Source organism: Tiliqua scincoides, chromosome 1, assembly GCF_035046505.1.
Source record: "Tiliqua scincoides isolate rTilSci1 chromosome 1, rTilSci1.hap2, whole genome shotgun sequence".
In the NCBI taxonomy this organism is placed as follows: Eukaryota; Metazoa; Chordata; class Lepidosauria; order Squamata; family Scincidae; genus Tiliqua; species Tiliqua scincoides.
In genome coordinates, this window is record NC_089821.1 from 57336744 (window position 1) to 57350393 (window position 13650).

General features: G+C 41.4%; 1 protein-coding gene across 1 annotated transcript in view; it reads right to left on the reverse strand.

Moving 5' to 3' along the window:
- Positions 1–233: 233 nt before the first annotated feature.
- LOC136644014 (mucin-5AC-like) overlaps positions 234–13650 on the reverse strand; it is a 69728-nt gene continuing 56311 nt past the window's right edge. Inside the window, exons 39-49 of the mRNA XM_066619475.1 lie at positions 11596–11705; positions 10569–10600; positions 9183–9360; positions 7541–7645; positions 6646–6689; positions 5368–5487; positions 5159–5254; positions 3633–3761; positions 2279–2336; positions 1699–1810; positions 234–414 (exon numbers count right to left, since the gene is read on the reverse strand). Of these exons, the coding sequence (XP_066475572.1) occupies positions 234–414; positions 1699–1810; positions 2279–2336; positions 3633–3761; positions 5159–5254; positions 5368–5487; positions 6646–6689; positions 7541–7645; positions 9183–9360; positions 10569–10600; positions 11596–11705 (1165 nt within the window). The remainder of the gene's footprint in view (positions 415–1698; positions 1811–2278; positions 2337–3632; positions 3762–5158; positions 5255–5367; positions 5488–6645; positions 6690–7540; positions 7646–9182; positions 9361–10568; positions 10601–11595; positions 11706–13650) is intronic.

A 13650-nucleotide genomic window follows, 5' to 3' on the forward strand; every position in this document is an offset into this window, starting at 1 on the left:
TATTGTTTCAAAATTAAAGTTAAAAATGATAATCAGTTATTCTGGGACATCTGAATCTTTGCATTTAAAAAGGCAAGAAACGAATGGAAAGCTAAAGAAATACAGTTAAGTGTAAGCAAATATACAGATCATTTCATCTGCACAGCAATTGAGATTAGCTGCTTTGGTGCTCACTGGGTTCCTTTCGCTTGGGATAGATGCAGCTTTTTCTTTTCTTCCTCCTCTTTCCCTAGCTAAACTAGGGTTGTGGTTCCAGGGATGCAGGCGTCCAAGCATTGACATTTGTCCACATAGATGTAGTCATAATTGATGCTTCTACCATCCTGGCATGTCAAGGCCACTTGTCTCCTGTGGCTCTCGAGTTCCCGGCAGCAGGTACATTTATGTTGCATTGCCTTTGCCTCATTAGAATACCTGTCCAGGTAAAACAAATTTAAATAAAACACATTCCATAGAATGTAATTGCACCACACAAGCTCACTGCTGGATCTCACTATTCCTCACTTGGTTGTGCCAGATTCCAGTGATAGCACAGGCAAATACTACCCTCTGCTCTAAATGTTAGCCAAAATAGGCACAAGTGATGCTGCACTGATTTCAAAGAGATCTCTGATGCTACTGGCATGTTTTCAAGTCATCTATTCATGTTTATAATTTAATGGGCAATTTTATTCATCAGCAGGTTACTAAAACGAGGGAGAAATCAAAGCACCTTGGAGGAACTAAGTGTCTATATAGTGTTTCTTACTAATGGTTCACATTTTAGTGCAAAAGCAGAAGGAATATGGGAAGAGGAAACAGTTCCAGGAAACAAAGGTCGCAGTCCTAACCAATTTTCCAGCACTGACATAAGGACAATGCAACTCTGAGGTAAGGGAACAAACATTGCCCTACATTGAGGAAGCCTCCATGACTGCCCCCCAGCTGCAGGATGCAGCACATGCCCCACTGGCACAGCTATGCCAGTGCTGGAAAGTTGGTTAGGATTGTGCCCAAAGTCAGACGAGCAGGGTTTGTCACTCAAACTCCATACTTTCCTGTATATCCTGTGCTTTCTGTGATGCACCAGGATTCTTCAGGTATGCCAAGTGGATGAATGGGTGATCAGGGTGTACATGCGTAAATGGGTGCATGAAATTAGTACACACAAATGCCAATGTGTCTAACCTGAAAGAATGGTCTCCATTTCACCCATAACTTGCCCTTTGATTAATAAGAATGATTAAAATATTGCTGTATCCTCATTTCTCTTCTGAGATTTGGGGTAATCAGTAATCATTCTACTGGGTGTTGTAGTATAAAAAGAGCAGACCTGGGGCTATAATGTGCATCTTTTGAGCTCTGGATGGTTCCCTTGTAATTGTGCAGTCAATCACATTCACAATATCTTATTTGGCAGTGATTCTCTCTCTGATCCTAATGTTTAACTTTAGGAACACTGTGTTATATTGTGTGTCAAGCAGGAAGTTGAAGTGAGATGACACTGATATAACAGTAACATGTAATTAGCAGCCCCTCATAATGTGATATATCCAGACACAGGAGTCAACACAATCAGTGGGAGTGCTCATGTTTCAAATGCATATGAATTTCATTGTGAGGGCCTAGATAATTCTGTGCTCAATGTCACCTGAATAACTCAGTAGGAAGTGAATAAATAGATAGAAGAGAGGCATTAATGGACCTGCTGTCACTTACACTGAAGTACTTGGACAAGCCCCTTCACAGTATGTAAGTTCGATGAGTTCAGAAGATATGCATTCATTTTGACGAATAAGAGTTTGATTCTTTTTAATGTTGCAGTCTTTTGCTAAAAATGAAAGAGAGGAAAATAAATAAACATTGCATCTTGTTGTCATATTAACTGTTGTGAATGTGTACCTTTCTGCCAATAGATGAGCCATAGAAGAGAAAAAGTATACCAGCATAAGGTACCAGCACTGAAGCCTTGATCACCTCTCACCTTTAGGTCCTCAGTAATGGGTAGCATTACAACTGTTGGGTAAGAGGATTTTCAGGGTATTTGGGGACAACTGGACGACTCTACTGTCCTTAAGTAGAGTCAAGGCAACATGAAAGCTTCAGCAAAGGGAAACTAAACAAGATAAAGCCGTGGATCTCATACGATATTTCTCTCCATCTCAAGCAATATAAAAGGCTTAAAAAGTTTTCAATTTAGTAGAATGGGTTTGGGTTTAGACTTCTGTTGAGAATTTTTCAGCCACTCCTTGTAGAATGTCCCACTCGTTTTGTTGAAGAGGTGTAAAACTTCACTTACATGGAGTTGGAGGCTTGCATCTTTTACAGCAGCCATCTGGAGTCAGTTCCATTTCCTCCTTTAGAGCAGAAACAATAATCACTATTACAGCTGGATGCAGAGGCAAGGTATTGGTTGCAGACCACACTCACATCTCATTATTATTATTATTATTATTATTATTATTATTATTATTTACAAAGACTGTTCATGCTGGTAAATTATGAACTTCTCTCCAAGTGATAAGAAATGCCCTAGAAGCTATAGCCATTCTCTGCTCTGTCCTGCAAAAGGTATGACTATTTTCATTGAGAAAACAGATGCGATTTTTGTTAACAGAAGCTTTTTACAGAAAGTCTTCTTTTAAAAAATATATATCCCACCAGCTGAAATTCCAAGGTAGCTGGAAAGATAGATGACTTCTGGATTCTATACCAACCAAACACTGCAACTGTCTTTCTGCTCTGCTACCAGCAAAGACTAGCATCTTCAGGAGGTTATGTGTATGTCTGGCACAAAGGAATATCGGCAGAGGCTAGTGTTCTTCTTAAGGGGTCTATTGGTTCAGGGGTATTGCAAAAGAGACTTTATTCTGTCAAGATTATAAATTGCTGCCCATTGTGCTGTCTATTCTGATTGATAGTGGCTCTCCAGACTCTCAGGTCTTTTCTTAGCCCCAGTACTTGGTATATTTAGCCAGAGACACTAAACCTCTAACCTAGGACCTTATCCTTATATGGTCCTTATATATTAGCACCCAACTACTGAATTACAGTTCCTCACCAGAGAGATAAAGTGGCCATTCCTAGGCTGCCACACATCAGGAAGCAAGACTTCCATCCATTTGCTTTACAATATGAATAAACAGCAAGGAGCTAAGCTTATTCCTGCCCCTGTGCTATTCCCACTGAGGGAATTCTGGGAAAGGTAGCAAGGTGCCTTTTCTGTCACACGTTTTCACCATGTTTCATTAGCATTGGTAAATGAAAGGGTGTCAGCACAGTTTTTTGCCTTAAGATGGCACTGTTGCCCCTAGTTCCTTTTTTTTTTTTTTAAACTACTGAAACATTACTTAATGACCCAGCAGGTAAGTCCACCAACAGTAAGTGTATCCCTTAGGAGATAACAAAAGAATACACAGTACATGTACCAATAAACTTCAGGGAGAATGATCTTTATAGATCGGCATCAGTCTCGTTCTTGAGCAATTAGTGATAGGAATTGTACATAATCTCATATTGTACAAATTTGTAAGCTGTTTGAGAACACATGCTAAAAAATTTAAACCTCAACAAACATTTTTACATATTTAAACCTCCCCAAAACTAGAGCAGAAATAGTTATAAATGCAGCATTACATGTTAAAAATACTTACAGGATTACACTCTTCTGGGTCAATAATGGGGCATGTTCGTCTAAGGCTGACTAAAATGAATGCACCATCCTCTTCCTCACATTCATATTGACTGCAGTTATTAGCATCCAATGACCAAATTTCACCAGGCTGTCACAAATAAAAATTAGAGATAATATTATCAAAATTTAGTGTTACAAACCAGAAGAACTTCATCAACAATTTGTTTTAGTTAGTTTTTTCCTCTTTTCCATCTCAGTGCCTCAGAGTGTGTTGCAATTTCTCTTAATGTCCTATCTCAGAGAAACTCTGAGGTCATGGTCACAGTACCAGACACAGTACCAAATCCCAACCCCTTTCCTGGTCCTGCTCTGCCTTCCTGGGTCACCACAGACTTGAGACAGTAATCAAGCTGGCGCAGCCCAAATTGACACATAGTGGCTGCTGGAGCTTACCTCAGGGCAAGGGGACAAATGTCTCCTTACCTCAAGGATACCTCTAGCAGCCAAAAATTGCCTTTAGGATACAGCAGTAGTTACACCAGCACCGCTGAATCGCTACATGATGATTTAGATAGAATTGGGCTGCCCGCCTGATCTCACCTACTATTAGATTAAGCCTAAACAATTTCCGGCTTGTATATGACTGTAAGGAATGAATCATCCCTAATGGCTATGGTTGGGCCCGGTTCAGTTAAACAGGTCTAACTGAACTCAGTTCAAAATGAGTCCTTGATTAACACAAAGGAAATGCATCATTGGGAATGCATGGCTATAGATGCCTGGCTCAGAAACCCCAGTGTAGAGATGATTTAGTACTGAAGAGTTACCATACCCGGGTTTGCTCCATGTTAATTCTGAGATTTTATCAAATCTATGAGTGATTTGATAGTGACCTATGATCTTGCATTTCAACACTATGGATGACCAATGTAAACAAACAAGAAGGGTTCTTTAGTGAGTCATTTAAGTATTGTTGTTTTTTTAACTCGAGGACTGTATATCATCTATTCTAGTTAGGAGCTATTGGTTAGGACCTATTGGTGTGCGCTGTTCACCTCCTACAGATGACTCCCAACTTTGTAAACAATTCTGTTGACCCTTAGCTCACAACGAGAGTCACATTCTAATGCCCAGCTTTTGTATTTCTTCCTTATTTGATGTATCACAATTCATAAACACAGAGATTTCACATATTTAACTGAGCCTTATATATATCTTTACATATTAGGTAGACAGCTGCTACCAAAAAACCATGTTCAGTAGCATTGAATGGTCATTCACAAGTTGCAGAATTGCCTGTTCAGTTCAGCCAAGTCACATCTGAAGACCTATCTGAACATCCCAATGCTCATTTAAGTATTGAATGTAGAATTCTGGCATCTGGAAATATGTGTTCAAGTTTGAAAAAAAGCCTAGAGAATTAGTGTGAGCTGCTAGCACAAATGCAAGCAAGCTAGAAAGAGGCTTGCTAAATGTCAGTTTTGCCTAAATTCTTAATTGGCAACAGATTAAGAAAGTACAAGAAGAATGAAAAGACATATTTACCTTGAGCAGCTCAGTGGTGTCATTAAGTTTGATTACACAAGCGAATGGGACACACTCTCCACAACAGTCTCCCTCTTTTGCCTGGCGCTTGTAACCCTGGGAAACAGTAGACAGTAGAGTTAACAGTGCATGGATCTATGGGAGAGGCAGCCATCTGGAATGGTTTTGTTAGAAAATCAGCAAGAACAGGGAAATAAAGACTTGCTTACCATGGAACAATTAGCACATGTAATTGGTTTGCACTCCACACGATATTGATTAGTGGCTGGATCCTTTTCTGAACCACAAGTGCATGTTTCACAAGGACCACTTGGTACAGGCATGTCAGGCTAGAAGAAAAGGAATGGTCAGTCATCCTATAAACAAATCAAGCCCACAGCACCTAGAGCCTGATGAATTAATCATACTCGATGAATCATTTGAAAAATTTAGAGAAGTGCAGTGCTCAGAAAAAAATTCCCAAATTCCTACAATGGACAAAAGAAGAGGCACCATTGTGAGAATGCTGCAAGAAAAACTGAAACTACCAATTCTTAGAAGTGAGCAACAGTGGTTTAGATCAGGGGATACTGCATGTGGAGAAAAAGCTGCCTATTATTGATAACTTTCCAGAGCTAATGACGTGGTCATCTTTTTAAAATGGTTGCATATGACCCAATTCTATCCAGTCATGCTGGTGCAAAAGGTGCACCACAGTTGGTGCACCAGACCCACCAACACAAATGGCCAGAGGCTCTGGGCACCCACCAACAGCCCACCAAGGCCTCACTGAAGAAGGTAAGGTAGGCTGGGGGTAAGTTGTGGGTGGTTCAAGGGAGGATCAAGGTGATTCAGGAGAGAAACTGGAAGCAGTTTGGGTAGAAGGGTGGTGGATCTTGGTGGCAGTAGCGTCCACCAGATCTGGTCTCCACTTTTTCCCCTCCTCAGACTTACATCTGGTTGCAGTGTGTCTGAGGAGACCTATTGACAGCCAAGCAGTCTATGGAAAGGTAAGTATAAAATATTTTTACTTACCTCTCCTAGCCTGCCTGATTTCCCCTCCATTGGTGGTGCTGCATGCAACAGGGGATTTATATGGCAGGGAATATGATTGGGCTGCTTATCACTTAAGTCCATTAGAATACTTTGTTATAGATGGATCAGTACCTTTTGCACTTTTAAAGTTAGTACCTTTTGCACTTTTACTCAGTGTTGCCTGCATGGAAAGTTTTTTTCCATTTTTTCCATAGACAGTCTTAAATTGAAACTGTGGACTTGGAAGTTTAAATTGCCAATGGGAGTACTCCTAGGCCAATGCTCATTCATTGCACATATGAGAGCTATTAAATCATTCAATCATCTGAATGTAATGATGTATTTCTACATTATTTCTGTGACAAAGGAAACCTCCTACAAAATAAAAATATATCTATATATGACTGAAAAGCATAGGAAACAAGTTTTTTTTTCTTTTTTGCGTTTAATTAAGCATAACGCAGCATTCTTACCCTGTACACTGTTCCATTGACCACACAGACATCTGGAGATGGCACTGAAAACAGAAACAAGCAATTACTTTAAAGGATTGGGAAGGTGAGGCGGTGGGGGGGGATACGGTTTCCTATTAAATAGATTGTTTGGATTTAAATCAGTGCTTCCTAAACTCCTACAAGGGAGCTGGGAGCACTGTAAATGTGTGCGGGGGAGGGTCTACAATGTGATCTCCAGCATTGCACTGCTGCTGGGGATGGGAAGGTTTTTTTTGTTGTTTTTTTTGCCGCAAACAGTGCTGGAGTCATGGGGGATGGGGGGGCCTGGGGAGCCCCCATGCCTCCAAACATGTAAAAAAAGGGGGGGAACAGACACATCCAGTTTTGTTGTGAAACTGGAAGTGCCTGTTTTTTTCTTTTCTTTTTAACATTTTGGAAGGCACAGGGAACCCTGCAGAGGGCTCCCCAGACCTTCCATGACTCTGGTGCTGGTTGCCGGTAAAACAACATCCTTCCCATCCCCAGCAGCAGCACAATCCTGGGGACTGCATTGCTGCCTTCTCCCCTTCCCCGCCCCTTAAAGGGAAGAGACAAGTGCTTCCCTGGCTGGTGGGTTGTGACCCACCAATTTGGGAACCATTGATTTAAATGAAAGGAGAGGGTGAATTATTTATAGTTGTACTGGTGACAACCAATGTATCATTTAATACTTTGAAATACATTCTAAAATGTATTGTCATTATCCAGAATCTGTTTTCAAGGCATTGAAAATGTGTTCAAACCACCTTTGTTAGATTTGCTTTGGCCCTAAACTGATTTTTTTACAGTTCTTATATATCCTTTTCCCTTTTCCTCCATGTCCCCTTTGGAATGTGAACTCAGAATTCCCAGTGATGAATGTCAGAATCCTTACCACATTGGGGAGTAGGGCAGCAGTCTCCTTCATGAAGATTCAAGACTAGATCGTATCCAGGTTCACAAGTCATGCTCTTGTTGGAACAGGTACTAATATTGCAACCTGTGAAATGATCAGAAAGGAGAAAGAGCTGAATAACAAGGCAAGCATGCCACTTCTGAACAGTTGGGTGAATATCTTTCTCTCATGCTAGCACAGAAACTTGCATAAATTTCTTGTGAGTAATGCTGTCCCTGTCCAAGGGGAGTGCTGGCACAACTAGCATTAGGAGCAGGAGACTTTCAAACTCCTTTCTGATCAATATCCTAATCACATTTTCCTGAAAGCAAGTCCCACTGAATTTAAGTCCCACTGAGTTGAGACATAGTCTCAACTAAATACTGTATGTACAGGATTGCAGTGCAATTATGGTAAAGTTCCTTGAGTATGTGATGAGCATTAATTATATATTACAGAAATTACTGTTGGTACAGCTCCTGCATATCAAACTTGTGGCCATAGGTGTTCAATTACCTGTACCACCCTGTAAGGCACACTCTCTAATAAGAAAAACTGTTATGTACAATACAACTCAATGCATAATGTTTAGATCAGTGATTTTCAACCTTTTTTGTCTCACGGCACACTGACAAGGTACTAAAATTGTCAAGGCACACCATCAGTTTTTTTGACAATTGACAAGGCACACTGTGCTGTTGGTTGGGAGCTCATTGGCCCTATTAACAAATGACCCTCCCCCAAACTCTTGCGGCACACCTGCAGACCATTCACGGCACACTAGTTGAAAATGGCTGGTTTAGATGATGAACCTAGTCACCCAAGGAAATATGACCTATGGATACTCAGCTGCATACTGATAATTTTAAAGTTCAGTAACACTTTTATTTTCTCTTGATTCTTCACTCAGACTCCATGGTGATGATAAAAAAAAGTAAGTATGGCTATTTAACATAAAAATTTTGTGGTGACAGAATGGTGCAGTTGACCAATCAATATGTAATAAGGGAGTGTCCATATTTCCCTTCAACAAAGACATTTTTTGGTTAGAAGAGACTGTTTGTTATGGAGACTCAGGGCCCAATCCTATCCAATTTTCCAGCACCAGTGCAAGTGAAATGCAGTCCCAAGGTAAGGGAACAAATGTTCCTGTACCTTGAGGAGACCTCTGCCTCCCCACAACAGGATGCAGTGCATGCTCCACTAGCGCGGCTGCACCAGCACTGGAAAATTGGATAGGATTGGGCCCTCAGCCTTCAGAGACAGCAACCACAACAACATAAAATGTTTTATTTCAGTAATGGGTAGAATTCTGCCACCAAGCAGAACTGGTTCTCAATAACTAGCCCAGTTTTGCTACAACTATAGTATGTCTTAAGTAAGTTGACTGTGTAGATTAAGGGCCCAATCCTATCCAATTTTCCAGTGCCGGTGCAACCATGCCAATGAGGCATGTGCTGCATCCTGTGGTAAGGAGGCAGTCACAGAGGGGTTCTCAAGATAAGGGAACATTTGTACCCTTAACTTGGGGCTGCATTGCAGCTGCACCGGTGCTGGAAGTTAGGATTGGGCCCATAGCCAGATAACAGAGGAGAGAATTTGTTCAAAGTGATCTGCTGTATACTCAATAGTGAATACATACGGCAGTCAATTTTGGGGCAGCATGGGTCTTCCGATGTCAGCACAGAGACAGGTTCAAAGCCTTCCTTCTCACATATGGCTGCTTCTGATGTTGGACAGGCCACTGGCTTACACTGTACACTCACAGACAATTCATCACAGACACACTCTTGACAGTTGCTCCTCCATGTGGTTCCAATCTGTGAAAGAAAATACAAAATTTCAATTTAGCTTTTATTTAAACTGTAGCAATTAAACTGCCATGGTGCTTACCATCTGCTTCTTAAGCCTTTAAGCTTTCTTAAGGAAGGTCACTTACTTGACCTTAAATCTTCTGTAATGGCACATGCAGCTCTGCAATATCAAGTTCTTACCCCTGTCTAAGAATCTGGAATATCAGGGATTTTTAACCATTAACAGCCCAATCCTACTACCCACCCCTCCCCCCCATACCAATGGGCAAATGCTGTATTCCACAGTGAAGTTTTTGGATCCCAAAACATTTATTCCCTTGTCCTGGGCAAGCCTCCACTACCTCGATTGGTCTACTGGTCCCTGTGCCAGCTGCTTTGCTGGCACAAGTCTGAGTGGACCTGAGTTGGTGTATCAAGTCCGGGAAAGGGGATAAGATATTGGCAGTGCTTCTGCCACTGATACCGACCCCTTCCTGACCTCAATCTGCCCCCTTCCCTGCCCAAGTCTCCTCCCTATTCCTCTGTGCCTTGTGCTTCCTGTTCCCTGCGCTGATGTACTGGCACCAGGGCTTGTTGGCAGGCCAGTGGCACATGAACTTGACTGCTTGTGTTAATGGGCTGCGCTGCATGGGGTGCTGCATTATGTGACAGCTGTAAACACACTACACAGCCAGAATGCAGGTTCTAGTGGTACAGTGGGCCATTAGGAGTTGGCCCTAAAACTAGTTACATAGGAGCTTCTTAAATGACAGGAAGCAGGAGACTTTGATGGATCAGTTACTAGGTTGCTCTGAGGTGATTATTCTCAGAAACAAAAATGTAGTACTGGGTTCCTATGGGCCCTAAGCAAGAATTTCAGTGACAGCCTAAATCCCAGGGTGGGCTATTGGTTTCCCTCTGAAACTCTAAAGCAGAATATCTCTAATGGAAGCAGTGGTATGTCTATGATGTTGCAGTTGGCGCCACTTTCAGGCTGTTTCTGTCCACTTCAGTGGATGATGCACTGGTGCACTCCTCAATCCAGAACACACTGGAAAATGTGCAGGTGTTTCCATGCCTTGACTTTGTTAATAACCTTTTATAGTTAATGAATTAATTAGATATAAAACAGAACACAACCACAAGAAATGCTGTGAAAGTACACTTGACTAAACTAAGAACAAATCTGACCCATCCCGTGAGGTTTGGTAAAATATTCTGAGTGAAATACTCACGTCTTTGGGCAATCCATCTGGTCCCACACAAGCTGGAAAAGAAAAAAGGAAGGGATAAGTATTCTTATTCGTCCCCATTAGCACATATATATGTATGTATATATATATATATGTAAGCTGGTTAAAGCTTACCCAAGGGATTGTATCTTTCTTATTTTTGCTACCTGTTTTATTCCCCAGTATTCATAATAATTTGTTTTTCTATTGCTGTGACAGAATTTTGGTGCAAAGGGGCAAAATTAACATTTCTTTAATAAAATCTCTTTTGTCAGCAGTTGTTCACACTTCTGCCCCACAACAGCAAAGGGATGTTGTGCAGAAATTTATGCTGGATTGTGCTTTCATTCAAGGTAAGTGAGCAATTTATACAGGGAATGTTGCCCCAAGGTGAATTTCTGAATAATTCTTTTAGTTATTCTTTATGAATGTGTCTCCATGAGGTAAAATCAAGACATAAGCACAGCAAAGTTGTGTTTGTTTTCAGTTGGTAAATATAACATTGTGGTGAAACGTTACTTTACCACATGGAGGTTCATTTACAGGTAACTCCTGAGATATGCAGGAAAATTGAACCTCACAGTACCACAATTCTATGATCTTGGTGGGAGTTGAGGCATGCAAACAGCAGGGTGGTCACCCATTTTTCATCTATTGAGCATGATGAATACACCTAAATTATAAAATTACTCTCATGAAAGTATTAGAGAGAGCAAAAATTACACATGTATTACTTAGGCACATGAGAGAGTTTCTACATGCCAGCTTTAATGCTGTATGCCAGCAGTTTCCAAATTTACTGTGGTCACTGCACTGTTGCACTGGTGCCATTGCCTGGCTCTTCTTGGTGCCACCATCTTGAATCACGCAATTCAAAATAGCATCGCCCAGGAGAGCCAGAAAGAAGAGGCTGTCAGGGACATCCTACAGCATGCTTCTAGCTTTACTGCGACACATAGTTTGGGAACCACTGCTGTATGTCTGTAGACTAACTTGTAATAATTGCTCCAACATGAAAAGAGAAACTTACGACATGCTTTTGATTTTGGTACACAGATACCAGTGTACGAATTAAACAGGATTTTGTCTGTAGGACAGAAGCATCCTTCAGCAACATGTTCAGGCATACTGCTGGTTTGTCTGTAAGGAAAAGATGATATATAATATATTTAATGCCATAATCAAGAGCTATGACATCATCATTGCAAACAGACATATCGACAAAGCTTTCTCTTTTTAAAAAAGCCATATTTTTGTACGGAGTTTTTTTAGGCTCAAAAGGGCTCTTGCCGAAAAAGGAGGCAAAGATTTAAGAGTTTTCAGTTCTAAAATGGCTCCCAGAAGCGTAGAAAACAGCTTATTCCCTGCACGATAAGAGGCAACAAATTTAAACTGCAATAGTTTTTGCTTAGCGTAAATATTTTAAAGAAAAAATAATCCCAAGTGTATTATTAAGAAGTAGAACAATTTTATAAAAGGCAGTTTAGATGCAGTGCAGGGGTGGCCATCTGCAGAATTGTAGGCCCCATGCGTCGCTTTCAGGCCTAACTTGGGAATTTACAAGGTGGAATGTTCAAACCAATGAAAGTCAGCCTGCCAGATAGGATCTTACATGGCAAAAAGTATCCAGAACTGACTCTGACTGTATGATTGTAGTAGGCATAAAAGGGTGTTAATAAGGCATTCAAGTTTAACTTTGATCTTGAAACATTTCCATCGATGGAACCACCTCCACTAGTTTCCTGATGATTAATCAGAATCCCAGTTTTCCACAAATGATCCTGTTTCTCCAGCTTTTTGCCTTTTTCTCTGATGGACAGTGATAAAGTCTAGTCTCAAGCCATTTCTAGATCACTGCTGTGCCCTGACCCTTAGTTGCTGGGCTCTGTCTCAGTTCTACCCTCCCCACACCCCCATTTTTCAAGGTTAGGCAGTCTTGTGACCTCACCAGGCCCCATCTCAGACATCTCAGTTTTGGGCAGTGCTTTTTTTGTAAAAAATAGGTGCAGGAACTCACAACTTTTTATTTATTTATTTATTTATTTTTAAACCATTTTTTATACATGTGCGCCCACGCGCGCACACACACACACACACACACACACACACACACACGTCCATCCCGTGTGAGCTCCCTGGTAGCAAAAGCACTCCTGCCACAGCTGGAGTGAATCACTCCATTTTTTTTTAGGTGGGGAGGTGCTCCATTGGGCTATAGGAAACTCTCTCCATTGGGCTATAGGAAAGCCTATACAGTAGTTAAAGTGTTCAGAACAAATATATAAGGTCTTCAGCCCAGCTGGTGGCCATCAGTGCCTCAAGTGTTAGTTCCAAACACTTTGAACCTAAGACCTCTGGTGGCTCAGTGGTTAAATTATAGATCTGTGGAGCCGGAGGCCTGGGGTTCAAATCCCACTGAGGAATAATTTTTTTTAGGTGGGAAGGTGCTCCATGGTTGCAAAATATAAATGTTGGTTGCTAGTTGCCAAAAGGGGGGCCAGTTGAGGCTGCAAAACTCCTCAAAGTTCAGTCCCAGGCCGGCTCTTTTTTGACCTTTTTTTTTTTTTTAAAGTTCCAGTTAAGACTTAACCCACAGCCTCCAGCAGGGGGCTCACTCCAGGAGCTTAACTGTGGGTTAAGTCTTAACTGGAACTTAAAAAAAAAAAAAAAAAGGTCAAAAAAGAGCCTGCCTGGGACTGAACTTTGAGGAGTTTTGCAGCCTCAACTGGCCCCCCTTTTGGCAACTAGCAACCAACCTTTATATTTTGCAGCCATGGAGCACCTTCCCACCTTAAAAAAAAAAAAATTATTCTTCAGTGGGATTTGAACTCCAAGCCTCTGGCTCCACAGACCTATAATTTAACCACTGAGCCACCACAGGTCTTAGGCTCAAAGTGTTTGGAACTAATACTTGAGGCACTGATAGCCACCAGCTGGGCTGAAGACCTTATATATTAGTTCTGAACACTTTGACAACAGGCTTTCCTATAGCCTAATGGAGAGAGTGCTGGGCTGTGGAGCACAAGGTTGGAGGTTCGAATCCCTCCCTAGCCAGCAGTGCAGAGTGGGGTGGTGCAGACAGGGG